General features: G+C 42.4%; 1 protein-coding gene across 4 annotated transcripts in view; it reads right to left on the reverse strand.

The window, feature by feature from the left end:
• LOC125738445 (coiled-coil domain-containing protein 91-like) overlaps window positions 1-13,391 on the reverse strand; it is an 85,672-nt gene that overhangs the window by 40,137 nt on the left and 32,144 nt on the right. For all 4 annotated transcript variants that reach the window (XM_049007379.1, XM_049007378.1, XM_049007380.1 and 1 more), the window contains one exon: window positions 800-877. In XM_049007379.1, coding sequence (XP_048863336.1) covers window positions 800-877 — 78 coding nt within the window. The remainder of the gene's footprint in view (window positions 1-799; window positions 878-13,391) is intronic.

Below are 13,391 nucleotides of genomic sequence, written 5' to 3' on the forward strand. Positions count from 1 at the left end.
TATCTTCCTTTCCTTAATGAATTTATTGGTCTGGTCTGCAATGATACCAAGAAGGGCAACATGTCATCAACCCAGAGAATACAGACCTGGACTGAACCTTCAGGCCTGTACGAGAACAAATCAGGCAAAATATACAAAGAAGCCACAAAATTCTCTCACATTTCCACCGATTACTTAGTCCTTAATGTTACCGGGCAGGTTTTTCAGAAGGGGGAGGTCCAAGCCATCCATCTGCAGAAAAGCACTCGCCGGGTCACAAAATCATAACCGCGATTATTATTATTAGTGTAAGGTTCCACTCCATAACAAGGGGGCAATAAATCATTGCCCACACTGATAAAGACCATGAAGCTACGGCTCCACTTCTAGCCTATTCAACAGAACATGTTATTTTCCTGGCCTGTTCCAAGGCCAATATCCCTGCAGCTCTGATTATAAAACTGTCAAAAGATATCAGCAGGTATCGTAGGCCATCAAGAAAGCCCACTGACTCCGGCATAACGGGCTCTACGTAGCATCCGGGATATAAAAGGCCCCCCATTCACTGCTGAAACACTGAGCTGTCTACACTCACTTAGCTGTCCATGCTATCCCACGCTAAGACAAATGATCTGAGCAGGGGGCGGGAAACCGCACCTCAGGGCCCTGGCAGGAGTGCATGTCTCTCTTTCCTCGGTCATTGTCCGTCTGAGGCGTAACTTTTCTTTCCTGAGCAGAGGGGCTCATAGCCGCCCCCTCCCCCCGGGCCATTTTAGGGTTTCTACGAATCTGCTGTGGAACGACGGACAAATGAACGCACCTTAAATTCCTCCACGATTATGGCCAAAGACTCGTGTCCCGCTTTCCTCACATCCTCGAGGGCCCTGTCGTGCTTTTCCTGGAGGCAAAAGAGACATATGAGTGAGTACAAGATAAAGGGGAAGGGTGATTTGCTGCAGTAAGCAGAAAACAATAAATAATAATATTAACAATAATAATGCTCACAGTTCCTCTTCAAACCATTTTTATTACAGTCAAACTAACAACATGGAATTTGCGGATGTAGATCCAGTTTTCTGGGTGGAGTAGAGAACTTCAAGTCCATTTTCCTGACTATCAATAAAATATTTGAAACCGAACCCGTCTGGCTGTAACGCAGCCAGTCCATCGAGCTGGCAGCCAACTCTAGGGGTCTAACAAACGGAGCAAGGATTCAGAATCATGGTGCAGGTTTTACCATGACACAAAGGGATGTCCCGGGAGATGACATCCTTTTATTTCTAGATAATCACAGTCTCATTAAAAAATTAAACCGTGTGCACTTCTAAGCATTCGTTTCAGTGCCTAATAATCCTATATAAAGCATTCTGTAAAAATAGGTATAATACTGTGAGTTTGGAGCAGTGTTTTCCCTTTTAAGGCCCACTTCTAATCAGCAGAACCTCCCAGAACACAATGGATTCTTTAACTTACTCATTATAGCTGCTGTAGCTGATCTTATTACTAGAATTACCACCATTTCAGAGAAAAAATGAAATGCTTCATGCTTCATTTTTTATTATGATCTTAGAGTAAGTATGGACTTCATGCCCCACACCAAACCGCCTCTCTTCTGGGCACGTGAGCCATATGGCTCGCATTAAAACACTTACAGTGCATTCAGTGAGCCCGAGCTTGTCATCAGAACGGAGGGAGGATGAAAAATGCTGCACTTTCGCCTGCTGCTAAAGGCATCCGCTCCGGGCGGCTCCATGGGAACGGAAGCAAGGCCCCCGGCTCAAAGACCTACAGGTAGGCAGGAAGCGACCAGGCGGGCCGGCCTGCTTCATGGCGATGGGCCGTCCGGCTTTCCGCCAGGGGACAGATGGGGCCCAGTGAGCAGGAAAGGCACGCTGAAACCTGGCTGTTTTTTACGATGGTATTTCCCCGGCGGCGGCCGGGGGCCCGAGCCCCACGTCTCCCTCTGCAGCGACACGCATCTCGGCGCCAGCTTAAAGGTCACGGCATTAATAACTGCAGAATGCAAGCACAACTTTGGAAGCTTGGAGGAGGATGCTGTGGACTGGGACTCGGGGACCCCCACACTTCACTCAGTTGCTAACAGCTACCATCTTACATCTTTCAATACACGGTCGCCGTGATCCTGCAGCCTATCCCAGGAACCACAATGCAAAAGGCAAAAGGACCATCTGGATAGGACAACACTCATACTCAAAATCAAAGATTGTTATCAAAATTCAACAAAGGCCATTGCCATCTATTTCAAAAAAAGATAAATGGTAAAAATGTTACTGGAGACTAAGGGTTATGGCAGCGTAGGACAAAGTTTCCCAACCCGGTCCTCAGGGACCCCCAGACAGTCCATGTTTTTGCTCTGCCCCAGCTCCCAGTAAGGAGCCATAATGGAGGACTCACTGGCAGGGAGCTTGAAGGACACCAAGAACCAGGATGGGAAACACTGGCGTAAGAGATAGAAGCAAGGGAGCGGATCTCTGACTAACGGCTGACTTTTCCACATTTATTTATTTTCTTGCATTACATTTTTAACTTCTAAATACTTTGTGCTTACTCACTGAACCATCTGGTCCAGAGTCAAAAAGGCAACTGAACAGACTACTTTACACAGAGCCAGCAAAAGTAGGGAGCTAGCAGTCATGGCCAAAGCTAACAGCAACAAACTGTCTATGGACTCGCTGGTCATTGAGTTTGCTAAGCGATGAGTTGGTATTAATGAGGACATATGATTCCAGTTTTAATATCCATTGAGGTTGTGTTGTGAGACCAACGCATTTGGAAAATTACTGACAATGGAATGATAGCTCCGACAGAATCACAAAAGCCATAGAAGCCATTGAGAGCCCGAAGGCTGCCATAATAATGCCCATGAATAAAGTAGATGATTTGGAGAACCGATTGCACCGTTTAAACTTGCGCATTACAGGTATACCTTAAGGCGATGAGAGTGGAACTAATGTAACGAAGTTTATGGCATACATGCTAAAAGTAGCTGTATTTTTAATGAGCCACCAGAACTGAGCTGATTGCTTACCTGCCGCAAAACCCAGAGCACATCAGACAGCCAGGCCATGATCGTCCTGTTCCACCGCTTTCAGGATAAGGAGTGGGTTCCATGCTGGCCTGATTCATCATTCTATTTGGGCTTCTCTTTCATACCCCTGTGTCACTGACTAAAGTGTGTGCGCCCCAAACTGGGACAATACTCCTTTCGTTAACAATATTATCTCCATACTCCGCAAATTACACTTGAGTTATTTAATATTTCGTGGGAATTTGAAATGTCCAAAAGATCCAAGGCTCCAAGGTTGCATCCCCAACAATCACGTCTCAAGTCTTATCTTTGTCCATGAGCCGAGCTGGAGGCGTTGATCCATGGCAGTTTCTTTCCTAATAAAATTGAGTTTGCATTCATCCCCCTGTACTTCTAAATACTTCATTTGCACTTGGTTATGCAGAGTGCCTTCTTCAGAGCTTCAGCACAGCTTTATTGCTACGATTGGTAACTTTCTTGAATCCAAAAGACCTGACACATTTTCTCCATACACATTTTGGGAGACTCTGAAGGTGGTAATTAGAGGGGACATCATTTCTTACTCTGCCTACCACAATAAACAAAATGAGATCAAACAACAACAACAACATCAACTTGGGGATGCAATTAAAGAAATACACTTAAAATACTCAGTTACTCCATTACCCATCTATATCACTCTCAACTGACAAAACTGAAAAGCATCATCTTCACTCACATGGATTTGTTTACGAGCATGGAGATAAAGCATGTCATCTTTTAGCTCACCAGATAAAATGATTTTATGTAAGTTTGGCATTACAAACTTCATATTTTGGTACTTTCCCAGAATCTAAACTGAATTTTTCTAAGAGCACATATTTCCGAGAAATGAATTGCCATGACAACTCTCCACAAACATATTACCTTTTACTAAAGGCTTTGCCCTTTCCAGGCCACAGTTGTAAATAAGAAACATGTTCTTAATCTGTCTTGCCTGGTTAAATAAAGGTGAATAAATAAAATAAAATAATGTCAAAGCCTGGTTTTAAATGCCTTGGTGTTTATATGACATGATCCTCTTCCTCATTACGAGTGAAAACTTTACTCCCCTCTATAATAATCTAAAGCTAGACTTTCTGTGACGACCCACACTACAGCTTTCCCTAACAGGTAGGGCTGGTTGTGTAAAGATGAATGTTGTGCCAAGATCTCTAAACTTATTCCAATGCATTCCAGTTTTCTTGCCCGGATTCTTTTGCTCATTAGATAAGATGATTTTTTCCTCCTCCTTATGGGCAGGCCACACACCTAGGACAGGGGTACCCAACCCTGCTCCTGGAGAGCTACCACCCTGCAGAGCTTAGGTACAGCCCTATTTTAACACACCAGATAATCAGGCCCTTCACTTATATCTCAGTATGAGAACCAACTTAACTTCAACATAGCTGACTCTAATATTGAAGTGATGCTGAAGGGCCTGATTATCTGTATCAGGTGTGTTAAAACAGGGCTGTACCTAAGCTCTGCAGGGTGGTAGCTCTCCAGGAACAGGAATGGGCAGCCCTGCCCTAGGGTATGCAGTACTCTGCTCCAGTGAAATAGACTGCAAAGTAGATTGGTCCTCCCAAACTTCATGTAGTGTTATTGGGCAGGTAACTAAGTTTATTTATTGAGATCATTCACCAGATGTAATGTGATGTTACGAAGAAGACAGATCCTGTGTCTCCTCCACTCGATAAAGTCTTTGGGGACAGTGTCTGGCTCCGCAGGCTACGCCTCTGTGCCTGTGATCGGAAGGTTGCCGGTTCATACCCAGCCTCGGCAAAACAGTCACGTCCACCTGCCCTAGAGGGAGGCCCTCAGCCTCCAGCTCCCTGGGTGCAAAGTTTCATTTTACAGGACGGTTTGGGAAAACTCATTCATTTTCATGACAGAAGCACTATATGATTGGCTAATGAATGCCTTACAGTCACTAACCTTCTGTTACTCATACATCACATCCAGCCATTATATCCACATTTAATATCTGGACTCAATTCTGCAAAAATTTTAAACTAACCAAAGTTTCTTTATTTGCAAAAAACACCATTCTAAACTAGACCCCGAATTCAGTTCCTGCAAAAGAAAATTCCTTTTGAAATGTACTTCTCTATATTAAACAGTGATGCAACACTTTAATTAGTAACACTTTTTCAATAACAGAAAACACTAAACATTTGTGCTTAGTATCCCTTTGGGAGCCAATGACTATAATTGCAATCAATAGCAAAATGGCAAGAACAGAAGGGAATGAGTCAGTCAAGAAAAATTCTGACAATAAAAAGAAAAAGTCTGCGCAGAAGATAGGTGCAACACTGCTTGTTAATATACTTCTGTTATGAAATCAATAAAAATTTTTACAGAATTAAGCAAGCGTCCCAAGGCTAAGACCACTGTAGATTTGCCAGTTCTGAACAAGTCGCTATTAAATACAAGTTCTGTGAGACACAATCCCACTTATTTAGATATTTCCAAACTGAACATTTCTTTCAAGCCCAAAGCTCCGCTTTCCCTAAACAAGACTAGACAAACTCATGTGTACACCTCTACCCACAAACAGCTTCACGTCCCGCATACTCAAAACACACATGGCAACGCATCATGTGACAGGGCAGAGCCGTCTGATGAAAAATGGGAGGAGGGTTGACACAGGATTTACACCTCTTGTGCACGTCTGACCTTGATACAAGTCCTCCATCGCATTTGCTTAAGCAAAGCAAGGTTAAGCAAAGCAAGGCTAAGCAAAGCAAGGCTAAGCAGCTCTGTTCCTCCAAGGATGAAACGTGTGACAGATGCAAATGCACCCTGGGAAATCAGACCCATATGTTTTGGTCTTACCATAAACTCACTGGTTTTTGGTTCACAGTATTTAAAACGCTTTCATATGTACTCCCCATTGAGATAAACCTACAAGCTGCAGTTTTTTCTCTTCTGCACTATGCAGCAATTCGCAATAAAGAGCCTTAAAAAATAGAATAAAAACATTTATACAGACTTGCAACTACCATACAATGACTCATTACCGCTTTGGGAAAATACTGTATTACAGTGCAACCTTCACAGCCTCATCCTCATACCTCAAAGTCAGTCAGATTATCCAATTCTGACAGATGTCCATTTTGATGTGTGACCTGTCTTACAGAACGGAGCCCATTCTTAAGTCGGGGACAATCTGTAAACGCTTTTGCAGTTCCCTAGTATGAGCACAGGGCACCAGAAATTCGTGGCAAACTTGGTTTTGAGCCTTTCTTTAATTTTGGGGATGTTTACGTACCCCTGCCATCATTCTGCAGGATCTCCAGCATGGGGGGTGGGGGGAGATTTTGTAAACCACAAGCCCAAACACACTTAGCTCACCTCCCCGCTGACCAACATGCATCGTCCGTGTTTAGAAAACAGCGGCGCATTCCAAAACACACAGCCAGCTCCACCACTGAAATAAATCTCAATTTCCTCCAGCACTTTCCTCATTTACCAGTTGGTAACAAATTAACGATCAAAGGAGCCCGTTTTTCTTCCTCCAGTCCTCCTCGTTCACGCTGGATGACTGTCCATGCAGAGTCACTCATAAGTTCACAGGGCATGAAATATACAACCAATGGTGTCACACGTGAACTAAACACCATCACAGAGCATGAAAACCACAACAAAACATGAAAAAACATTAACCCCGTGATTACGCGATTTTTGCGCCGTTTTGAAAATATGAAGCTTTGCTTTATGGTTATGGGCTTGATTCCCCCGACCCGCCTCCTGTGCGCAGCCCAACCGCATGAGTGTTTGCATCTCCTCTCCTTATGTGGGCTTCCTTAGCAGTCCAAAGACTTGCAGTTAGGCTACTTGGCACCTGTAAATCGCACATAAGTGTACCAGTAACCTTACACAGAATAAGTAGGATGGATGGATGAAGAAATATACTTCACTGAAACAGCACTGACACATCGCTTTTTCATGTATACAATATTATACACTGACTCAGTGTTTTTCAGTTATTTTTCTTCTAAATTCCTCTTGTTACATTGTTTTGTCATTTGTGTTGTTTTAATAATATATGGCCTGTACAACTCCTGTTGTTTAAAAGTGCTCTATAAATAAACCACTTATAACGAAACCTTTATAAACATTCATTCAAATCCTACATACAGATTTGAAAATGTTGCTGCAATGTTGCTCCTCCTGAGCTCACTGAGATACATCAGATCCCACCGTAAAAACAGCCCAATCAGGTTCACTAATAGAGAGATACAGTCAGGGTTTATTGGGCAAAACAAGGGAAAAAGAATAAAAATTCCAGAACTTGTCAGTCAGCTGTCAAGATAAGGTCAACCGCCTGGCAGTGGGGCTTGAAATGCTGGGTTCAGGGACCTAAAACCTTTGACTGTGAGCCAGCACGCTCCCACCCTTGTAAATACGAAACAGTCTGTGTGTCACTCCTTTTACTGCCCCCAAAGACATTCCTACTTGAATACCATTGCTTCACGTCGTATCAGAAATAAATTGGTTCCATATTTGCACCCAAGCAATCAATGTCATGGCAGTCCGCATGCTGGCCCTTTAACACCGCCCAATACCATCAACCCTCTACCCACGATGCACCTCTTCAAGCAGAAACTCAACCAAAACCTGCCTGTCAAACTCAAGTCCCACAGAAATGCAGGAAAAGTGGATTGATAGTTCCACCCCCCCAGCAGAAACCGAGGACACCGCCCCAGTCACTGCAGAACTGCTGCCACATGACAAGTGAGGGGCTTTCCAGATATGTGGCTTAATCCAACAACTTCTGGGACGAGGCAGTGCTTGGATCCACAGAAAACAGATATTTGTTTTATCTTTCTGAAATGTGACACGAAGGCCTTTGATGGTAATTCTCAGCTGTGATGTCAATAAAGCCCAAAAGTAGAGCTCCAGATGAGGGCCAAGACAGTGAAAGAACATGTGTGGGATGTGTCCCAGTGACCCCTCTTTCCAGGTCGTGACCTCACAGTTGGGCGCTGTTGTTCCCAAGGTCACTCAGGTTAGCCCGTTTTGCTGCCGGTTTGGGAGCACTCCCTCACTTGGCCTTCTGTGAGGTCTGGCTTTGGAGGACTTTTGACTTCTTCCAAGAAGTCTCTGAGGGGGGGGAGGCGTTAGACAGGAAGCAGATGAATCATGTTGTCCCCCCCCCCCACTCCCTCGATTCTGTGCCATTTCTTTTTGGGTGCCAGGCCACACTGTCCTCTTCCATAGTGACCCATTCTAGGTGGACCACACAGTGCCTGTGTCTGAGCTGATGTTGCAGCAGTTCCCTCACTGCAGGGTGATCGAGTTCTTCTCTGCTGGTGAGCGCGTGTGGAACATAGCACTGGTCCCCCTCTCCGCTCGGTGGCAGGACTCCCGAAAACACGGTCTTACGGCCCTTATGCGTCAAGGGACCATCCTGATGTCTTTCAGAAGACAAGTGTGCCTGTTTATGCTGGAAAAGATTTCGTGAAGGATTACAAGGAGAAAAGAAGGATGATAGAATCCTTGTTTTGAATGTATAGAGCAGGGGTCACCAATCTTTTTAAAACTGAGAGCTACTTCACAGGTACGGAGCCATACGAAGGGCTACCAGTTTGAAACGTCCTCCTAAACTTATCTAAACTTCATATATAATGAACATGTTTTAAATGCTTTTTTTAGCACCAATTACAGGTTCATTTTCAGATGAGCTGTTCAACAAAACAGTCACAAACTTGCAGACAGCGACTGGTTCAAATTAGTGCCGTGCATCATAATAATTTACTTTTTATTTACAATAAAATACTAATGTATTCAGATACTATGGTTATTCTCTGTGTCACCATGCTAAGTCCTCATTATCTATCCATCAAATTCCCAGCAGAGGATGGTGTAGGTTGACCACAAAGAACCGCCTCTTCAATTATTCCATTATGGACACGTTTGGAAACCGTGAACCAAACAACAAATAGCCTTCCTACTCTAGCATGGGGATATCTGCGGGCAAGGACCATCTAGTCGATTAAGCTTCCAGGCCACAAAACAGACAGAGACAAATGCAAACTTTGAAACGGTCGAGTTAGAGGGGCCACTGTGGTCTCCCAACACACACACACACACACATACACAGACCACCACCCCAAGGGCACAGGGATGCTGACACAAGCTACCTCCCCCAGCTTTGGGCTTTCAAAACCCCCACCTTCAAGAGGTCGACCCAGTATAACTGGCTGAAAACTCCACAAGATTAGAATGGGTGGGAGCGTCTTCCATATTGAATAACCCAGTTCAGTGTTCAGCTGTGTGTATTTGACTTTGCCCATGGTTATAGTTAAAGTTATTGTGAATTTCACAGTCCTGAATCTTTGGGCACTTTTCCACTGCACCAGGTACAGTAATTTTGATACGGAACTTTAGATACTTCCCTTTTTCCACTGACTTCTGGTTGAAAATACCAGTATGAAAATATCTAGTACCTAAAGCACCAGAAAAGCTGGGGCATTTTTTTGGTACTTCAATACTTTGGGGTGGGACTTGCAAACATGTTCATTGTCGACTGATCATGCAAATAGCCTGCCTCCGAAACAGTAGAACAGCACCTTGAAAGAAGTTAAACTCGGAAAACAAAAAAGTTAAAAAAACAAACCAGATAATCCGGACAAGGTAAAAAAAAGTTCTTATGACAAAGTAGAAATGTTTTAGTGAAACAAACACCTGCATTATAATGTCCAGACAGTTATCTAGCTATAGCATCGGAAGCGTAAACCTCTGAGCCTATCGATTCCTGTATCGATGCCGGCCGGTGCGCCTCGATGGCAAATTAACAATATCATGCGCCTGCATCTAGTGTCGCCATGAAAAAGACGTCGTCATGGCGGCGAGAAAGCAGCGGTCTAAAGCATGGCTACATTTCACAAAGACAGACGATAATAGCGGTAATTGTAACGTTTGCAGAATGATTATTTCAAATGTGGAAACACCAGCAAACAAGCTGAAGCATGGGAGGTGCACTTCCAGGAGTGCCGTGTGTTTGACGCTCCACGAATGTGAAGCATAAGCGCTACTGCTACCGTTTCCCGACTGATCAGCTCACCCGACGGTAAATATCCTGCATTACAACAACATCAACTTACTTAGCACACCTTTCTTTCACTAAGAAAGTCTAAATGAAAATGAAACGGCGGGGAAAGTGTGAACAAGCGTCACCGTGCCGTCAAAGTTTATTTGTCAAAGGCTTGCACCCTTTTTCAACAGCACAACAACCACATTTCCGGTAAGTTAAGTTACATAGTCATTTATAGCCCCGTATAAAAATAAGATGCTCAAAAAAGTAGTTTTCAAAGGCATCCATGCCTTTTTCCTCTAAAGAGTTATTTCACAGTATTTTTTCCGAATTGTTTTAAGACGGTTTAATAAAAGGTGCATTATAATGTAACATGCAGCGATGGAACAGCAGACAGATTCAGACGCGGTGGTCACAGGTGCATGGCTGCTGGTCTTACTGCACTGAAACCACTGACCTGTTGGTAGTATTCTGTTACGGATTATAGATTTAATCAGCAGTTGCACTGACACACATAAAAACCTGTATACGTGTACTTGTTTCCTCATAGAAAATTAGATCGAAAACCAGTAAGGTAATCGATAAAGAACTGCACTGATAAGCAGAATCGATAATGTCACTGGTATCAATAAAATCATACCAAGTCCCATCCCTAGTTGCGATGTCATTCAGTGCTGGTACCAGTTTTTAAGCCAATGGAAAACAAACACCTTGAAGTACCAAAAAGTCCGGTAACGGTGCCGTAAAGGTATTCACCTTTTTCTTCTGCATTTCTATTGTTCTGTTTTTGGTAACGTAAAATTCTATGTATTTATGCGACATTAACCCTGCGTTTCTTCAGTCCGGATTGCACTGAAGTATTCATTTTAATCTTATGACAACGTGAATGGTCCTTAACACTCCGTTACCCTTCGATCCACATCTACATAGACTGACTAGTCATGCGTACCCATGAGACGGAGCTCTCCTGGCCTCTGAGGAGCTGCCGTATCTATAGTTCGAATCTGTCCTGCGCTGCGGGGAGCAGCTGCCACTCGTGTCTATCTCAGCGCCGGCCTGACTGACAGCGTTACACTGTCGTTTCAAAAAAAAAAAAAAAAAAAAAAAAAAATATATATATATATATATATATATATATATATATATATATATATATATATATATATATATATATATATATATATATATATATATATTACACACACACACACATATATATATTTTTTACGTTTTTTCCTGAAAAAATTGTAATCTCTGAATATTACATACTACTTGTCAAATTAAGATTAAGATTAATTAAGATTGCATACATTATGCAATAATTAACATGTCAATCATTCATTCATCCAGTACACAGAGTTGTATAGCCTGGAGCCTGGGCACAGGGCCAAATCTGAGAGCTTTTTTTAAATCATTAATTTCATGTCCCATGAAAAGCTAACAAACTTAACTTTTTTACAACAAATACACTTTACTGACAGACTTTCCTTTCCCTTTTCTGAAAATACATACAGATATCCACAGAACCAGTGCATTTTTTCAACTTAAATATTTATTATTAGTTCAAAGAAAAAGTTGCGTGGAAAAATCTGCTCATTTCCATAGATTAGAACATATATATTTTTTTTGATTACACAGGCCAGTAAACAGGCAGCTTTTAGAGGGTGTACAGATGCACTTTGAGGAGCTTAGAGACGTCAGATGACTTCACTGCATGTCTGTGGACTTCAATAAGAAGCCCACGCAATCAGCGGAGCATGCAACCACCATGCCCACAGACGGGATTCAAACCCAAACACTGGGGGTACACTGCTTCCCCAGAGTCACCATGCCACCCAAGATACATGTTTTGCATTATTATTTTCATTCAGAATTAATTTTTCAGGCAGAAATTTACTTTAAGCTTGTGTCGATATAATCACAACAATCACCAGGATTGCATTTACTTTTGTCTAAGAATAGTCGCTTTAATAATGTGGCCAAAACCTCCCAGCATTCCGTTAAACTAATCATTTTAAGCTGGGCAATGATTCCACCTGGCTCTCTGGGAATCAAGACTGCGGATAAGCAAATATTCAGTCACCGATTAAACGCAGTGACGGCGAATTCCTCACCCATCGCCAGGATCTGATATTGGTCAGTTTTACATTTTTACAAACATGAAAAGAGCTGTTCCCTGTGGCAGCGGTTACGTTTAAGTGGCAAATAACATTCCATGTATTTAAAAAAAATAAAATAAAAATCCTCTGGAGGGTGGAAGCCTGCCTAGTCACGCAGGAGTTTTTCAAATCAATCCTCTGTTACTATGCATTGGAAACCATTCAAGCCTGACCTCTTAATCTGCAATTACAATCTGTTTAAATGTTTCTTAATCAAGCTGCCAAATAAACAGAACAAACGTAGATGCAACTTTTCAAGACGAAACAGTGGACCAAACAGTGGATAACAAGACACATTATAAGATTACGAAACTGACAGAAGAGTTTTACTACCTTAGAATATAGTGTTTTACACTATATACACTTCCTCGCCAAAAAAATAAATTTTTTGTTGGACTGCCTTGAGCTTTGATTATGGCCCACATTTGTCATGCATGGCATTGTTTCCACAAGCTTATGCAACATCTCATCCTTTATTTTCATCAACATTAATTTCTCACTGAGATCTTGTATTGACAAGTGACTTGAACCACTCAATAAAGCATCCTTCATCCCAGAGACCTTCGATGACATTAAGGTGACAACTCTGTGGTGACCAAGTCATGCATAAAAATGATTCCTCACGCTCCCTGAACCACTCTTTGACAATTCGAACCCAGTGAATCTTGGCATTCTCCTGGAATATGCCCATGCCAACAAGGAAGAAAAAAATCCACTGATGATGGATGGAGGTGTAACCTGGCCAGTCAGTAGATTTAGTTACTCAACTGACTTTATTTTATTGCTGCATAACGTTGCTGGGCTGTAATAATGATCCAATCATTGGCTCTTTAGTATTCCAATGGAGACTGGGCAGTGAAACAACATATATACAGTGGTACCTCAGAACTCGAACTTAATCCGTTCAGAACTCGGGTTCGAATCCTAAAAAGTTCCAGTTCTGATCGAATTTTCCGCATATGAAATAATGGAAAACCAGTTAATTGGTTCCCAGCCACAAAAAATTACACCTAAATAAATATATATATATATATATATATATATTAGCATTTAAACACAAAATGAACAGGATAAAACAAGAGCAGCATTTTTTTCTTAATGGCTTCCAAAACGATAAAGAATGTACCCCAGCACTACCCCT

Source organism: Brienomyrus brachyistius, chromosome 3 (genome assembly GCF_023856365.1).
Source record: "Brienomyrus brachyistius isolate T26 chromosome 3, BBRACH_0.4, whole genome shotgun sequence".
NCBI lineage: Eukaryota > Metazoa > Chordata > Actinopteri > Osteoglossiformes > Mormyridae > Brienomyrus > Brienomyrus brachyistius.